The sequence below is a fragment of the Oreochromis aureus genome, linkage group 16 (genome assembly GCF_013358895.1).
Source record: "Oreochromis aureus strain Israel breed Guangdong linkage group 16, ZZ_aureus, whole genome shotgun sequence".
Lineage (NCBI taxonomy): Eukaryota > Metazoa > Chordata > Actinopteri > Cichliformes > Cichlidae > Oreochromis > Oreochromis aureus.
In genome coordinates this window covers 17,140,043-17,158,361 of record NC_052957.1, presented here as the reverse complement: position 1 = coordinate 17,158,361, position 18,319 = coordinate 17,140,043, and the positions used below count along the sequence as shown (strand labels likewise).

The following is an 18,319-nucleotide window of genomic DNA, read 5'->3' as shown; positions in this document are numbered from 1 at the left end:
TACTTTTGAGGTTTTGGTTTTTGTTTATTTAAATAATCTATTTGATTCATGTCTTTGTTTTGATTTACTTCATGTAAGCTTAGTGTGTTTAGTCTTGTTTTTAGTTGCTTTAGAGTTTAATTCTTCCTTCATTAGTCTTTCCTCTTGTGTCAAGTATCCCATAATGAGCTCATTCATGTATCTGTTTTCCCATTTCGTTATCTTAGAGTTAGTTGTTCGTTCCACTTTGCTTTTTGTTTTACTTTCCTCGTCTTCTTCTCTGTGATTTACTTCAGCTGTCTCACCCTCTCCAGCTGTCTCCACTTCCCCAATTGCACTTCTGTGTGTACATATAATCGTCTCCTTTTGTCCTTTGTTTGAGTGTTTGTTCCCCTTGTCTCAGTGCTTATTCAAGCTTTATGTTCCTGTAGTTTATAGTTTTCAATTTCCGCTTCTGGACCTTATGTTTTGCTTTTTTATTTGAATATAAACAGTCATTAAACAGCTCACTTTCAGTTAATGCAGTCTGCCTCTGCACATCTGCATTTGGGTCCTCCTCTAATCCTTCACTGTCAGTAGCTAAGCTGACCATGACAATAAATTTAGAAGAAAAAACCCTTTTTACAGATGTCAATTTTTTTTTATTTTCCTATAAATAGTCTTTATTTCACAATCCACCTGCAAATATGATGTTACATTTTACATTTGCGTTTTTTTCACCTATGATGTTCAACATACATCAACTGTACACGAGTTACCTAAGTTTCTATCCGTGATGGAAATTTATTTGGGCCACGAAAAAATACAGAATGAAGAATTTCAAAAAGCACTTCAGCAAAATCCAGCCTGGTTTTTGCTACATTTAATATTATTAACACTAGCAAAAACCAGCACAGATATGATAATGGCTAACACTCCAAAGTGGTAGGTAGTGATATTGTACCTTAATGATTTTGACAACCATCAATATGCAAAAAAGAGAGGACACAGTAACTGTCCAGGTAGTGTGTTGCGAGCTAGTACCAAGCAAAATCATGTTGGAGGAGTGTGAGAATTTTTTGGTTTCTATAAGTTTCCAAAGTGGTGTTAGCATAGTGTAGCATTGTGCTATCCTGTGTTTTTTGGTGTCAAAATTGACTTATCTCAAGACAAGACTGTGAATGCTAACTTATCAGCTACTGCCAGTTTGGTTTGGTTTGCCAGCAGCTAATTAGTGCTAAAGGGGAAAGCGATTTTGTCACGTCACTTTGTTGCTAATGGTTTACTGCTAGTGGACATTTGAGTTGCTCTGGTTGCCTAGGTAACCTGCTACCCTTTTGTACCCTTCCTTTGTTGTCACATGATTCAGTCCCGCAGCTTAAAGTTTAAGTCTGATTGCTCCACTTCCTGTGACCAAATTGAGTTTTTTATTGGGGTTTTTTGTACCATTTTTTTTATCCTTCTTTTTTGTGGATAATTTTTGGCAGTCTGTCTGTAAACCGAGCTTCCCAGTAAGCACAATAAAATGATTGAATTGAACCAGTGGTTATTTCATCTGATGTCACGTGAAGTTGCTGTCATTTTCAATGAACTTCACTTCCCAAATCTGGTGCACAAAAGTCTTTGACAGTCACTGAATAGTGTTAACCATACAGCAAGCCACTTTATTTTTCCACATTATATTCTTAGAAATGCTGCAAAAGCCACCAACACCATAAATTCTAGGTCTAGAAGCCCACTACAAAGCCCCAAAGCAGTTTCCAAGAAAGCTGCTGGCTACAGGTGCCTATGTTGGAAAAGAAGCCCAGTAATTCACAACTTTAAACTTTAATGCAATTAAAATTGGCGAAAAAAAATCCCTCCCCATGCAGTTTAAATAAGTGAAGAAATAGAATATTTTTCAGACCAAGCTGTGAACATGTCTGCAGCAAAGTTGGACAGTTTTTTATCATCACCATCACCATGGTGACCAGAGGCCATAGAAAGTCAGTGGCATTCAGTGCCTTTAGCAAACTATGGATGAAAAATCACTGGCGATGTGAAAGGGGTGGATTCTGAGTTAAACTTTTCTAAACTTTGAGGAGAATGAGCCAAGTGACTACCAATCGGAGCACAGGATACTGGTGATTGACATATGATATGATAGTAAGTATATTTAAATGGTGGACCTGGATGTGGCTGGATGTACAGAAAATCAACTTAGCGTGGCGTATATGAGAGACGTTAAAGATAAGGTTGCAATAGCTTTGCTGCACACTGGCATGAATATGAATGGAAATAACTAGCCAGCTTGCAACTAGGCAGCTGATGAATGACCCTATGATCAATGTTAAGATTGTTAAAATCTTATTATTTTATGTAATACTACATTTCAGTTTGATCTACGCTGAAATCACAGAGATTTAAATGATGACTCACGATATTATTAACTGTACAAACAGCCAGTTCTGTGTTTGCTTGAATTGAGACCCCAAGAGAATTACTTCCGCTTTTCCAGCAGGCCTTTTAATTTTTAAGGTCCTTGGGGTAACGCACACTCTCACACAATTACACATGCATACAGACATGCAGACATGCACACAAACTCATATAAAAACACCACAGTGTAGTTCACTTAATCAAGTGCAGCATTAATGTGTGGCGTCCCATCTGAATTGATTATTGGCAGAGGGGAAAGAAATAGCAGTGTGTAAGCTCCTCTGGACCCCTCAGCTCTTCTCCCATGTGCTTTAATGAGTAGGCTGAGGGCCTTGCTATCTTTGCCGCTATCCCCACAATGACCTATAGTGACTCACTCAGCACATGGCCTCCAGAATCCATTCATCCAAGCCATAAATCTCACTGTTTGGCTGTGTTACTGCAGTCCCCTCATTTTTAGAGGGATACAGTTTTGGATGATGCTGCTGTTTTAGTGTTTTTTCCATTTTATTCAATGTACTGCTTACAGCTTCATAAAATTATAGAGTAATAGATGCAGCTCTGGTGCACATGGAATGTGTGTGTGTGTGTGTGTCTCTGTGTGTGTGTGATTTCTTATTTGCCTCCTGTTCTCTGTGCCAATCAGACAGCAGGTTTCCAGGAGACTCTGACAGACGTGGAGATCTTAGCCCTTATTGTCGGATGTGTGTGCCATGACTTGGACCACAGGGGCACCAACAACGCTTTTCAAGCAAAGTAAGGGAACACACACACACATACGAACATACTGCCATCTACACACTGCTGTGTGTTCCCATCTGCAGCAGTCTGCAGTAGTGCAGCTCAGATCAGCAAGAGTCAAGTCGGAAGTTGTTTAAGGCTTATATAAGAGTCTGCTTAACGAAGAGGCTGTAAACATTGCTGACTCTGAGTGCATTTAACAAAAAGCTAATAAATTACTAAATATAAATATTTTCTGCCTCCATCAAGATTGTTATAGTACAACCTGATTTTCAAAAATGTTGGAACACAGTCAAAAATATATCAGAAAATGATATGAGAAATGTTATTCTGGCAACATGTTTATATAAAGAATGGGTGTTTATCACAGCGTTGGAGCAGTTTTTATTTCAATAACACTGTAAATGTACAGCAGCTGAGGAAACTGGTTGCTGTAGCTTCGAAGGTTAGATTTCTTTCGCTATTCTTGTTTCATGTAGGATTTCAGCTGCTCAACAGTTTAAGGTTTCCTTTATTGTATTTTAACTTTCAGAATGCACCAAGTATTTTCAAGCTGGGCACAGTAGTGTTGGGTTTAGCAGCCCAACACCTGTTCAGCTGCTTGTTAATGCAGATGTCATCACTTGGCAGCAACCTAGTACATTTAGACAATGTAGACAAGACAATTTGCTCAAGGTCAAAGCGAGCATCAGAATGGGAAAGAAAAGTGATTTGATGATCTGAAAAAGAGAAACTCTTAAGTGAGCAGTAGGGTTAGAATGTCTTGTTGATGAGGAGGCTGGACAACATGACAATGTGGATTCAACCTGCCTTGCAGCAGTTCAAACTCCTGGTGGTGTACTGCTTTCAATTATATATTGTTTTGGCTGACTTTGGCATTGTTTAAATTCTGCAGCCTACCTGAGCATTGTTGTTAACCATGCTCATCCCTTTATGACCACACTGTACCCATCTTCTTATCACATCATCTCAAACTGGTTTCTTGAACAGAGCAGTGAGTTCATTGTGTTTAAATGGCCCTTACATTCACCAGATCTCAGTGCAACAGCACTTTTGGGATGTGGTGGAACAGGACACACATCATGGATGAGCAGCCAACAGATGTACTGCAATTGCGTGTACACCTCAACCTATTAATCCAGACTAATTCACATTTGTAAAACCCTCATTATAAGAAATGCTGATTTTTACCGTGGGAAATAAATAACATTTAAAGATGGTGCTATAATGTAGGATATTTCGCATTTTAAATCCAGCTCGCATGTGTCGTTTGTGGCAATGTCACTTCTCTTGAGTATTCTTTTTAGAAGCTAAATTAAACGATGATCTTATTCAGTGTGAAACCTCTCAGTTTTTGCTGCAGTTTAGGATATGACTCTCAAGCTGTTTTCTGTATTGCGACACTTGACAGGTGACAGGTTGGTGAGGAAATCATATCAGACTCAATCAGTTTCTCTGCATGTGTTGAATCCTGATTATGTTATCCCTCGTTTTTGATCCCAATATGCGTGCGCGTGTGTGTGTTTGGCAGGACGGGCTCAGCTCTCGCTCTGCTTTATGGGACCTCTGCTACACTGGAACACCACCACTTCAACCATGCTGTCATGATCCTGCAGAGCGAGGTGGGCTATGTTCTTATATCTGCTGCAATGCAGTTACCATAAACGGTTTGCTAATGTCTACCTCTGCATGTTGTATTTCTGATTTCAAACACCTTTAACAACCAAGTTATTGTGCCCTCGATACACTTGCCTCTTGGAGACTCCATATTTTCAAGGTTTATGTGTTTTACTAAAACAAGCCAAAAAAACATAAAACAAACAAAAAAAAATCAGACAAAACAGAAAGCATTCAGAAAGACCCGACATTCAGAATCTCTTCACAAAGACATTTTTTGCTGCACTCTTGTATTTCAGTGCATTGCATGTTCATATTTGTGCTACTTTTCATTATATTGAAAGTCTGTTAATATCTGCACTGCAGACCTTTTTCACTGCACTGATATTTTACATGGTCAAACTAATTTCATTACCGATGCCAGCTGCTAGCAGCATGCACAGTACAGGAACCTGGAACCACCAGGTCCTAAAATTAATGCAATAATTTTAGTAACACTCATGGTTTCCCTGCTATGACATGCTGAAGTAGATGCCAATGCCGATTAATCCTGAAGTTTGAACAGTGAGTGATAGAAGGTTAAAGTTATGACCTTAAAGGACTGATATGACCTTTTTTGGTAAATACACTACTGTGTAAAATTCTTGTGCCACCCCTCATTTCTTTATATTTTACTTCCAAGTAGAGACATTTATTTTTTTAAAGTGATCTTGAGCAGAAGCTCTCCAGACATGTTTTTCTTTGGACATTGGCTGCTTTTTCACTCATTTTCAGTTCAGTTCTTGTACCTGAATATTTTTAGAGGAATGGTTTTTGTTTGTTTGAAGCCACTTAACACTGATTTATGAATGATTAAGCATTAAAAAGTCATCTCACACAAGGAATGAACCAGTGTTGTGTTGACCGATAATGGACAGATTAGCAAAGAATCAATTTTAAATCGTTTAAGCACTTTGTTACTAGTGTCTGATGCAAAAATAAATCCTTTGTTTACTCAATTAAATCTATGAAAAAATGCCACAGATAAAATGGTATTAATAAATAGTATTTTAGAAGTGCTATCAGCTTAAATGTTGTCCTATCTCAGTATGGTGTGGTATCTCAGTATGGTGTGGTATCTCAGTATGGTGTGTCCCTAATATATTTGAGGAAACTGGCCCGTCAGATGATCCATCTACTGTTCACTGGAGCCTCATCAGAAGTGGTCTCAGTGGAAGAGTTTTTGTCAAGAAGTGATTCTTCTTAAATGGGAAAGAGGGAGAAAAGACTGATGTATAACAAATTACACAAGAACTAGACTGAAAAATCAGTGGTAATAGATTTTATGGAGTGATGAATCCAAATCCAAATTTTCTGCACATACAGAGGAAGTCAGTGCAGAGGTCCAACAGTGAGCATCTATAGCCATCTGTAAAAGACATTGGTGCTGGGAAATGCAGAAAAGTACCATTACATTTTGATACACCATTTTACAACACCTGGAAAGCATCTGATTGGTGAAGGTTTCAATTTTCAGCAGTGACAATGATCCCAACCACACTGCCAGTGTAGTAAATGAATACATGGATATAAAAACCCATTACAGTCATGGATTGGCCTCCCCAATAATGAAGCAGTGCGGGATCATATTGACAGAGAACAAAACAAAAGGCAGCCAACATCTAAAGAAGAGCCTTGAATGTCCTTCGGAAAGCCTGGAGAACTATTTCTGAAGACTACTTATAGAAATGAGAGGAAAGCTTCCCTAAAATTGTTGGCTCTGTAAGGGTGTCAGCCAACCAGCAGAGACTTCAGGATGGATGCAGGCTGTTTGTAAATGGTGCTGTATTATTATAGTAACAGGGTACTAATCTTCTTAAATGCAAGAAAGCAAATAGTTGCACTTCTTAAAATGTCAGAGTATGCTCTTAAAGTAACGCGACTTGTATCTACGTTTTACCATGACAATATTTGACTGTGCAGAAGTCATGTGTTTCACTGCTGTCAAACTCCTGTGCACCTAATGTGGCTCTTCAACTCTCTGTCATCCCAAATGAATAAAAAATGCTAAAGGCCATTTTTCATTAAAAAAAGGAGGGGGGGTAGTTTGTACTCACAGTGCTTGGAGGCAGACAAGTGGTGTGGATTGTCTGCTACATGTGAACGAATAAACAAATAGCTCATGCTGCCCTCAAATCAATGTAATTACAGAGATGATTGATTCGGTGGTAATTGGTTGAGAGAGACATTTTACCAGGTGACTGGATTCCGTGAAGTTGTAATTGAAGGCGTTTTGAGGGAGCAGCTGAGGCGAAGCTTAGCGGTAGTTTCCACCGGCTTCATTATCGTGGTGCTGACAACACAGTAAGCTGACAAATGTTTGCTTGGAATATCATAATGGTGTGTGTTGATACTGGGGTTGAACTACTGTTATCCTTAGTTCATTAGCATATAAATGAACAGCGGGGCTAATTCAAGTCGAAGCTAGAGCTCAAATTCAATCCGCCAGCCCGCGCAAACCATTAATAAAATTGTAAACTTTTAAACGTCACTCGCTTCCTTTGTATCTCTCAGTTCCCGCTAGTCATTCTATTTCAGTCGCCTCTTTCCTTCATCTGCTCCAGTTGTGACAGAATGAGAGATGTCCTTTGTGTTACTGATGTTATGCAGTTCAATATTTCATAGGAACCCATGAGCTGATGAAAGGAATTACAAGCATGTTGGCACAGTTTTTAGAGTTCAATGCTCAGGTTGTGAAAGGGAAAGCGGTGACGATCAGTATTTAAACACCTCTGCTAATTGCAAACCATCCTTTAGAGGAGAGTGGATATAATCTTATCGCTTTTATTCTACTATTATGCCTTAATTGTCCAAATAAGATCTTTTTATGACTTTTTCACATGTCAAATGTGTGAAGACTTCATAGGACTGCACATTCCCTCATTCTCTTCTCTCTATACCACAGAAACTCTTTATGGTGGTTTTATATGGCTTTAATTTCCATATGAACTGACAATTTGGTCAGATATTTAGGTGTGTTAATGGTTCAAACAGGGGTGAATACCAGGTGTAGTAAGCACACTCCCTTCAAACGCCCCCTGATTTTTAAAAACTCTCCCATCAGCCCTTTCTGGTGCTGACATAAGTGACACTTGGTATCTCTCTATAATATCTGGAGCTATATAAGTAAAATTAAACTGAACTGAAGGTCTTTGTTTCAGTTTATCAGCTCTCTCTTGTCACAAAATGCTCTGTATATGTTTCCCCACATATGAATTAGTACCTATTAGTAGAAGTATTATTAGTAATAGTATTAGTATACATTATTACTGGAATTCTTTTTTTAAGAATCTTTAAATTACAGAAAGAAAAAAAAAAGGCTGGGACTCAACTAGAACTTTGACTGTAAAACACAAAAATACTTCAAATTCAACACTGACAGTACTTTCATTGATCTGTGTGCCACCTTTCTAGTTGACAAATGCTTATTTTAACACGTAGATTGTAACTAAATTTAGCCCAAACTTTTATTAAAGGCCAAATGTGAGCAAGCCCAGATGAGTTGAAGTTGAAATTTTGGGACTAAATATCAAATATTAATAGTTATTGCGGTGAAAACATTTAAGTGGACGGAAAATGCTAGGATTGGGTAATACATTTTTAAAGATATCCCACACTGCTATCACATCAGCTGCTTTAGTTTGTATATCTGACAACAGGTTCGTGCTTCTCTTAAAAATTATGTAGCAGGTCATAGGAATGGTACTTATCCTGAATGTCCAGGGATAGTAATCATTCATTTCAGGCTACTTGTATGCTTTTAGAAACGTGGCTTATGTTTTCTTTATGGTGTCTCTGTGTGTCTCTTCACAGGGTCACAATATCTTCTCCAACCTCTCGTCCACAGAGTACAGCGACCTCATGCAGCTGCTGAAACAGTCAATTCTGGCCACAGACCTCACACTTTACTTTGAGTACGTACCGCTAAAACAACACTGCTTATTAAACTGTTAGTGAGATGTCCACAGAGCCCTGACAGTGAAGCACACTGACAGCTACAGAGCCTCTAGCTGTTCACAGCTTACTATGGGTTTCTTTTAGGTAACATCGCCCCCTTGTGGAATTTATGTAATTTACATGCATATATGAGGATTTCTTGTTTTCATTCAGGAATAGAAACATGTTCTTTGAGCTGGTCAGCAATGGCGAGTACAACTGGAATGTGAAGGCACATAGAGACATGTGCAGGTAATCGTGTATGTCTTTGTCTTCCTGATTGAATTTGGTTTTACGTTACATTTTTTGGGATTATTAATGCTTCTTAAAATAAATATGTCTTCGCAGATCCATGATGATGACAGCATGTGATCTCGGTGCTGTCACTAAGCCCTGGGAAATATCACGAAAGGTGACAAAAACAGTGTGAACTCTCATGCTCATATGTAACACAGGCGACATTAGTGTGGATGCATTTCAAATCCATTCATGTAGAGCTGAAATGGCTGAGCAGCAGAAAGATACGCTGCATTCATAATCAAATCATCATTTAAAGCATTTTGAAGCAAAAATGTTTAACTAGCCGCTGCATATAAATTGTGGGAATCTGCTGCTTTTCTTTGACAGACATAATAACTTGAGGCGTAATTGGCGATTAATCACTTAGTTGACTGAATTAGCACCTTATTGAATTGTCTCTCTTCAGGTGGCTGAGCTGGTGACGAGCGAGTTCTTTGAGCAGGGCGACAGAGAAAGACTGGAGCTGAAACTCACGCCCTCTGTGAGTAAACCGAGCCAGCTCTGGTTTTGTGCTTTTTGCAGTTTCTCTCCCCTCTGTTGACCTCTAAGAGCTGATGATGCTGAAGATAGATTTTTGCTGCAGTCGCTGCACATAGTGGCTGTTTAGGAAACACGAGAGCTTGCGTCCCATAGTGTGAGAAAAGCATATGGTTAGCTTGACTGCTCCACTGCCTTGCTGCTGTGCCAGAAAGAAAACTGCGGACAGACTTGCAGTCATTCTTAAAAACTGAAAAAAAGAGAGAAGAAAAAGAAAAGAACTGCCCCCGGTTGCATTTAGAGCAAAATGTGACCTTTTTATTCATTAATGCAGGCTATTTTGGTGTATTGGGACTTTAGAAGAAAATATCTTTCCTTTTTTTTAATTAGCAAAAGAGCACTGTTTGTTTGACTGAGGGGTTTTTGAGCTTGAATTATGTTGGAAGTCCTTAAAAGGGGAAAACAGACAGCTTTCCACGTACAATTAATGGCTGTTGAGTAATCGAGCCAGGCCACATTGCCGCCTCTCTGAAATAACTAATTCAGTAGCCTCAGGTCTGCTGCTTGTGTCAAACCTTTACCGCTCTGTGTGTGGGTGTTGGAAATTAAATATTAACTTCTAAGTCATATCCCAGTAACTATCTCTGAAGCACAGCCTCGGTGGAGGCTCTTAAATTCCGGCTGCAGGAGAATGAGGGGGAATGGAAAATAAAGTTAGCTGTCTTGAGAGCTGAATGAGAATTTTCTTTTACAAAAGCAGGAACGGCAGCACTTTAGGGACCATGAGGCTAACTTGTAACCGTTGTTTGTCCAGTGTGAGCACTGATATAGATGTGAATAAATTCTGTCTTTTGTGTTTCAGGCCATTTTTGACCGAAACAGGAAGGATGAGTTGCCAGGGCTTCAGCTAGAATGGATTGATGGAATCTGCTCTCCGCTGTACGAGGTAACGCTTGAAGATTCGCCGCTCTCTGGCCTTCATTGTGTGCAGCTTGTCACACATCCGTCCTTCGCCCGTTATTGTCCTCCACTGACGCCAGCAATGAAACTGTCACCAACAGCTATTCAACTTTCTATGCAGCAACAGATTTCTCGCTGAAAAAGAAACGCTGTTTTTTTCCTCTTTTATTGAAAGCTGTGGAACAACTTCAAGGTTGCATCCTGCTCTTTTGAGAATAGCAGTGTGAGCGTGCACTTCCTGGGTGTGAGACAGCTCAGAGGTAGTCGAGTGCGTGAATGGAGCTGTGATGTAAGTCGGGTTGAAACGTCTCAGTGAAACAGTGTTCTTCGGGGTTCGCCGCACACAGATGAAATTAGCAAGGACTGATGCGTTCTGTTCTTTAAATACCATAAAATTTCAATAAAAGCAAACAAGAAAGAAAGAAAATCTCATTTCATTTATAGATCCCTCATGAGCAAATATTAGGATCAAGCTAATACTGTGTCCTTGCTTGTATAGTGATGCGTGTGTGCATGTGTTTCTGAATGACATCAACAGAGCCTCACTGCCCCTCCCACTGCCAGCAGCGGCGGCTGTGTGGGAGGAAGAAAAAAGGCTGACTTACTGGTGAGATCAGGTCTGTTAAGAGATGAGACGTGCTGGAGTTAAATTCATGAAAGTCAGACAGAAGAGGAGTTGTGAAAGGAGTCGAGGATAAAACAAATCATTCGTTTTTACAGAACCGGGGCCTTTTCCCTCTGCTTTTTCTACTGTTAGACTACGCAGCACAACCTCTCTTCCTTTTCACTGTCATATTGCACATATTACTCTTAGTCGTCACAGGAAGAAAACAAACCACAGATCATCCTCGCATCTACCAAATTAACCCAGGATCAGTGTCAAAAGTTCGAGCAGACTAATCTTTGCCAGGCTCTGGTTACGCCATTGTTACTGCCAGGGTAGTGTAGATAAAAAGCATCAAAGCTGTGCGCCGTCTGCGTGGGGGGGTTTGTCTTCACACTGGCTCGTGTAAAAAGCTGATGTTTGGAGAATCCAGATATGGAGCTCACGATCACGCTGCTGCCAATTAAACTTGCGACGGGGAGTACAGAGGAAGTTCAGAGGCAGCAGGGTTTTTATCCGTGGGTGGAAGAGATCTCGTTCTTGATCTCGCTGATCTCCTTCTCCTGGTGGTGACTCGCTATTTTCTGGAATATTAATCCCCCCATTATATAACCTTCCCTTCTTCATACCCCACAATATGACAGTCTCTTCTCTTCTGAGTCTTCCTCAGTGGAATAATGAAGCTGCGCAGACCAGTGACGATATGCCACAGAGGGTTTTCTGCTGCGTAGAAAGAGGGAACATGTTTTTCCCCAGAAAAGCCCCCTCTCTTAACCTGCAGATGAGACAAATCTCATCAGGTTTTGTAGAAAATGTGAAAATAACTCTGTTATGTGGGTATGTGGTGCATGCAACTGCTTTGAGAGAAAGGATTAAAACTCATTTATATGATAATTCTGTTTCATGTGAATGTTTGTGAGTGATACACATTCACATTCATTCAGATTCATTATCTGAATGATAGGTGGGAAGCACTTAAGCATAGAAAAAGGTGCTGTGTCAATGAATGAATGAGGCATGGTGTATAAGTGCTTTGAGTGCTCAGAGTAGAAAAGCACTATTAAAGAACCAGTCGATTTACCAGTTACATCAGTTACATTCATATATGTTTGTATATGTGAGACCTTAATATCTACCTACTTACAGTGGATGCCGCTCCTGTCCTGACAATAGGAGACTAAACAAAACTTTACCTGCTCTGATGAGATTTTCCCACACAATCGTCTCTAGGGTTTACAGATAATGGTTCAAAAAAAGAGAAAATATCCAGTGAGCGGCAGTTCTTTGGGTAAAAATGCCTTCTTGATATCAGAGGTCAGAGGAGAACTGCTTTGAGTGGATATGAAGGCAGCAGTAACTCAAATAACAACTTGTTATCTACCAAGAAATGCAGAAGAGCATCTCTAAACACAGAATACATCAAACCTTGAAGCAGAAGGGCTAAAGTGAAGAACAGGAAACTGAGAATACAGTCTACACCGGATCAACTGAACACCAGAAGACTGGAAAAGAGTTACCTGTGTAATAAGTCTCAATTCATTGCTGAAGATTCAGATGGTAGTGTCAGAATATGCCGTAAACAACATGAAATCATGGATCCATCCTGCCTGGTATTAACAGTTCTTATATCCTGAAAACAACTGTTTCAGGATATATACGAGTAATCCCTGTGATCCAGGTTGTAGTCTGGTCTACAGTAGAGATGGACCGATCCGATATTAGGTATCGGTATCGGTCCGATACTGACGTAAATTACTGGATCGGATATCGGCGAGAAATAAAAATGTAATCCGATCCATTAAATATCAAAAAGCACCTCACAAAACTTGCGACATGGCGTAACTCGGCTCATAACCGTAGCAGTCGGAGCAGTGTGCCTCACGTGATAGAGCGGCTGTGTGTATTTGTAGCCTCACTAGCAATCCAGCAATTCATCTCGAGGAAGTTATCCCAGAGAGAAGTAAAGCAAGTGTGTAAGTTCATCTCTGAATGTTTGTAAAGCGTACCTGCGTTAAGCTTAACCACCGATATATGGAGTGACTGCCTCTCTCTCTCTCCCTCTCCTGCCTCTACTTCATGAAACTCCTTAATGATCAGCTGATCGGCTTTTCTGTCGGGAGTCGTCTCTCTTGTTTGTTTTTGGCCCACTTTGCACCACAAGGAGGAAAACAGCAGCTGAACAACAGCAGCGTTTAAGCTTGATAAGCTGTTGTTAGAATTTATTTAATATTACTTTCTACACCAGGATCCTTTTCACGCAGCTGACGGCTGGTAACTGTGCAGGGGCGGATCTAGCAAAGTTTAGCCAGGGGGCCGATAGGGCATTAACAGGGAAAAGGGGCACAAAGACATACTTTTCTTTCTTATTCTCATTTAAAATGTCTAGCTTTTAATAAATAATTATCTGAATCTTACACCCAAAGTTTTAATCTGATGTAAAATGTATAGAAGTCCATTACTGTATATAGTAACTGTTAAATGTCTAATATACTCCAGTAATAGTACTTTTTCCTTTGGGAAGATACCATCTGTGTAGTCTGCAATTCTGTAGAAGAAAGATGTTGAATCTATTTAATTATTCTTGAAAAATAATTTATTTCTGTGCATTTTTTTTTCCACACTGCATCAAATTAAAGTTGATTATGTTGATTAAGCATCATGAGGTGGAGGGTGGGGATGGTTCCTTTTTTTTTTTTGCTGGGAGTTTACAACCCTATTAGTTAGGTTGCTTAATATTTCTGCTAAGTACTCTTTAAAATACCAGAATAGGGAGGATGGAGTAGGTTTAAGTTTATTAGATTGATCAGTATTGCTGAACTATGAAATATTTTGGGTGCAGTGTATTTTTTACATACAGGTATAACAGAATAGCTTTAGTGTTGTTGTTTATTTAAACTTGAGTATGAACTTATACAAAATGCAGCAAGATATTAAAAAACAGTTTTATTGATTAAAAACACACTATATCGGATTAATATCGGTATCGGCAGATATCCAAATTTATGATATCGGTATCGGTATCGGACATAAAAAAGTGGTATCGTGCCATCTCTAGTCTACAGTCAGTTTCAGTTTCTACTCATGGATTTGTATGACATCAGTTAAAGGTGAAAACCTAAAGAGGATCTTGGGGGTGGTGGCATGGCTGCAGCACAATAACAGCGACACGCAAAACTACACCCACCCAACATTTAGTCAACTCCCGAACTACGTAAGACAATAGGCGTCCAGATTAAATCGATCCTCCACCAAAAAGATGGTAAAAACCTCCCAGCTACTTAAAAATGCATCCAGTTCCACCAATGCCTGGACACCTCTGGACCAGGGCCAGGGCCCAGTGCAGACACCAACCCACAACCCCGGCAACAGATCAGCCAGGACCCAGGCCTCCAAGGCCCATCCAGAACCCCAGCCCAGAGGCGGAGCACCCCCAGAACTACAAGTCCCCAAGCCCACCCCGGACCGAACCAGGAGCAGCGTGACTACCGGGCCGGCAACCTACGTCCCCCGGCACAGACACCCCCAGCGGTAGTGCGTGCAGATGCCAAAAAAACACCACCAGAAAGCCACCAAAGCCCCGTCCAGGTCAGGACCACAGCCCCATGCTGAACCCCTCAAGAAACCCACCCCTAGGGAAGGGAAGGAGCCAATCAAAGAAGCGCAGAGAGATTTATCTGATGTGGCGCGACAGGCTGTTTCAAGACTAATATGGTCCAACAAAAGGTCCATATTGGTTAATACTAAGATTATTTTTATTTTTCCAGTTCATGAGGACAGTCTTCTTAGCAATTCATAAGGCAGTGAGAGCCATGTGTACTGTCTTCATCTCTGTAGTAACATTACCTAAGTCACCCAACAAACAACTGGGGAGGCAGAAATGTTACATTTCAGACACTTTGATAAGTCTTCACACATCTGGCACCAAGACCTCTGAACAGGTGGAGAGAACCAAAGAGCGTGGATTTAATTGCCAGGTGTATTGTCTTGACAGTGTGAGCAGGTTTTAGATGAAGGAAAACCTATCCTGAATATCCATTCACCTGTATAGTGCACTCTATGCTGGATTTTGTATTGTATTAATTGTAGATTTGGGTTTTTAGTCATTTTAAAGATCTTTAAACATATCTGAGACCAGACATTGTGGTCAAAGCTAACTAATAGATCCGTCTCCATTTTCACAACAGGAAGGGATATTGATTCATCTATTTTGGAGAGTGTCCTGCATATTTTAGACAGTAATTCGGAGGTTTTGAGATTAAGGAATTGCACCACACTTGATGGTGTTTGTAATTCAACTAGATTAGGCCTAAATTTTTGTATTTACTAAGATTTAATTGGTTGATATTCTAAAAATCTATTCCTGTTAAACCCATATTATAAAACTAACCTGTCAAATGGAATAAAGTCTGTTCCTTGGAATATATGTTCCACCTCCAGTCTGGAAAGTTAATCATATTATTGTTTAGTAGGATGTTAGGGTTGTTCCAGATGGGTGTACGTTTGCATGGGATTAGTGAAGACTCAGTCATTTTTAGAAACTCCCACCATGCTGTCAGAGAGGAGCTGATATTAATGCACTTAAAGCACACATATCATTTGATGCTTGAGCTAATGAATGGCAGGTCTAAAATCTCTGTATTACTGCATAGAGCCTGTTCTTCATCTAGCCAGGGCTCATCTAAGAGACTGTTTTAATCCTCTTGAGATGTATTGTAGCCTGTTGGCTAAGAACTAGTGTTGAAAGTTAGGTATATTATATTATATTATATTATATTATATTATATTATATTATATTATATTATAAAATGTGAGCAAAACAGAAAAAATAGTCCTCCAATGTTGCTCAGCATCACAGAAGAACTGCTTCTTACTTAGAAGCACACAGCAAATGCATTTAAGGACTTACTGAGTCGTATATTAGGTCATATATTCTGAACTCCTCGTGATTAAAAGTGGGAACACTGCTGTTTTCTAATAAAGTACACAGTCACAGTGTCCGAACCTGGCCGCTCCAAGCTGTTTTCTACTCAACCAGCTACACTAATGTGTTAAATGTTGATCTGCAGAATGACTCTGTATGTAAGTGCATCTCAAAAGTGCAGCGCCTGCATTTAAAGCTCAGTTACCTAATATCCTTAAATAAACAATCCCTCTGTCAGCATACAGTACTAATTCTAAATACTATTTGACATTTTTGTCCTTTATGACTCCCATATAAATGTTTAAAAAACAAAACTTGCTTTGTGAGTTGGACATATATTCAATTGTTAAAGTTCCGCATCAAAAAGAGATTAATGAAATAATAACTAATTACACTGGCTGACTGCCCTGGATATCCAGTAGACAATGTTAGAAAAATAGAGTTCTGTCTTGCAGGTAATTTATTAAACAGTGGGTGACAGCTTTGACCACATTGCCACAAGCAGCTCAGTGCAGAAAAATGACAAAGGCAACTAATCTCAGTCATACATGTGCTTCTAATCTTTAGAAACCAGCCATTTAATGGACTGCAGCTATGAACCTGCTGCGTGTCGCTGTTATTGTAGTCGGCTGCTCCCTCTGTATTGTTTCATTTGTTTGCCCATGTAATGCAGTGGATGAATAATGTGCAGCTTCTCTAGCCTCAGTCTGAGCCTAAAAAAATAAATAAGTATATACTATTTCAACTATCTGGATGAAAAAAAAAATGTTCCCACTGTTGTGCAAAACAAAATACTGCAAGTGCTCTAAAGCATTACTCTTGTAAGGCACAAGCAAAATAAAAAATGTTATTCTGTATCAAAAAACTTGTGGGGATAGGTTAATTGGATAAACCAAATTGCCACTAGGTGTGAATGTGCGAGTGAATGTGAGTGTGAATGGTTGTCTGTCCTTGTGTGTTGGCCCTGCGACAGAACCTGTCCAGGGTGTACCGCCGCCCTATGACAGCTGGGAAGGCACAAGCAAAATAAAAAATGGATGGATGGATGGATGTATCAAAAAATATTGGCAACAATACATCAGTGTATGCGCTTTTGCTTTCTTGCCTTCCGTTGTATAAATCCACATTTGTTTGGATTATTATAAAAGGAAAAAAAAAGTGCCAAAAAAAAGGGTTATTTGGAAACAATATCCTCAGAGCACCAGTAGGTTTGGCTAAAACACAGACTGTATTTAAAAAATGGTCAAGCCTCGGGTCTTAACCCTCTAAAGCCTGACCTGTTGCTGACGTCAGACGGGTGTTTTGCAGCATTTTTTAAACATCTGTAACTCCCAAACCATTCGCTCATTTAAAGAATTCCAACGCTTCCTCAAAGCATAGATTTGCTGCTTTCAGGAACCGTTGGAACTTTTTTGATTGATGGGTCAAGAGTTACGGTAGTTTAACGTAAAGTTTTGACCTAATGTGAACTTGTTGTTTTGTAATGCCAGGGGTGACGATTCATTCAGTACATTGGGCTGGGGGCCCCTGGTGGGCTGTGAAGGTACTGCATGTGTACGGCAGTAATTCAGTTTGACATTCCTCACAAGTATGCACAGTTACATATTTATATAAATGTATTTATTTATATAAAAACTGAATTGAAACTGGGAATAGGAGCGGTTAGTTTGTGATGTTACTCATTATTATTGGTCTTGTATTGAAGTTTGCGTCCCAGTGACTGTGTAGCATTAGCATATTATAGCCAATAGCTTGTGTTGTTTATCTGTTTTAAGAAAAAATCTTTAAGGAAATACAACACTTTTGCATTTTGCTTAGAGTGAAGATTTTAAATTGGGTGGGCCCCGTGGGATTTTCTGGTTTTTAAGTGGCCTGCAGTACTCTTGACTTTGGGAATGGTTGATTTAATAAATTATGCTCCATCCAGCCATTCGTTCCTCAGGGGGTTAGAAAATGAAGAGTGGATGGGTAGAGGGTGGAGACTGTCCCAGCTGTCATGGGACATGAGGCAGGGTACACCCTAGACAAGTTGCCAGTCTATATTGCAGAAATTACAGTCCCATTAAGAGGAAAATCAACAAAAAAGCAGAGCCATGCTTTAAGGCATGATAATGCATCGTCACTTCAGCATGCAGTGTTTCTTGTTTCGTCCATAAGATCCATCCCTCTTCAAAAAAAACAGACAGACAAACAAATAAAAATACCCCCCGAAAAACCAAATGTGGCTAACCTTAAAAACTATCCAAACAATGATTTGCTTCTGTTATCATGGCCCCAATCTCAGTGTTAAAACAGACGGGCCTCTCAGTCCAACACTTTGATCAAATATCTTAATAGTTGTTGGATGA

At 39.7% G+C, this 18,319-nt stretch overlaps 1 protein-coding gene across 1 annotated transcript in view; it reads left to right on the top strand.

Moving 5' to 3' along the window:
- pde11a (phosphodiesterase 11a) overlaps positions 1-18,319 on the top strand; it is a 49,659-nt gene that overhangs the window by 27,903 nt on the left and 3,437 nt on the right. Inside the window, exons 13-19 of the mRNA XM_031743315.2 lie at positions 3,023-3,132; positions 4,649-4,739; positions 8,587-8,687; positions 8,884-8,961; positions 9,058-9,121; positions 9,416-9,490; positions 10,349-10,432. Coding sequence (XP_031599175.1) covers positions 3,023-3,132; positions 4,649-4,739; positions 8,587-8,687; positions 8,884-8,961; positions 9,058-9,121; positions 9,416-9,490; positions 10,349-10,432 — 603 coding nt within the window. The remainder of the gene's footprint in view (positions 1-3,022; positions 3,133-4,648; positions 4,740-8,586; positions 8,688-8,883; positions 8,962-9,057; positions 9,122-9,415; positions 9,491-10,348; positions 10,433-18,319) is intronic.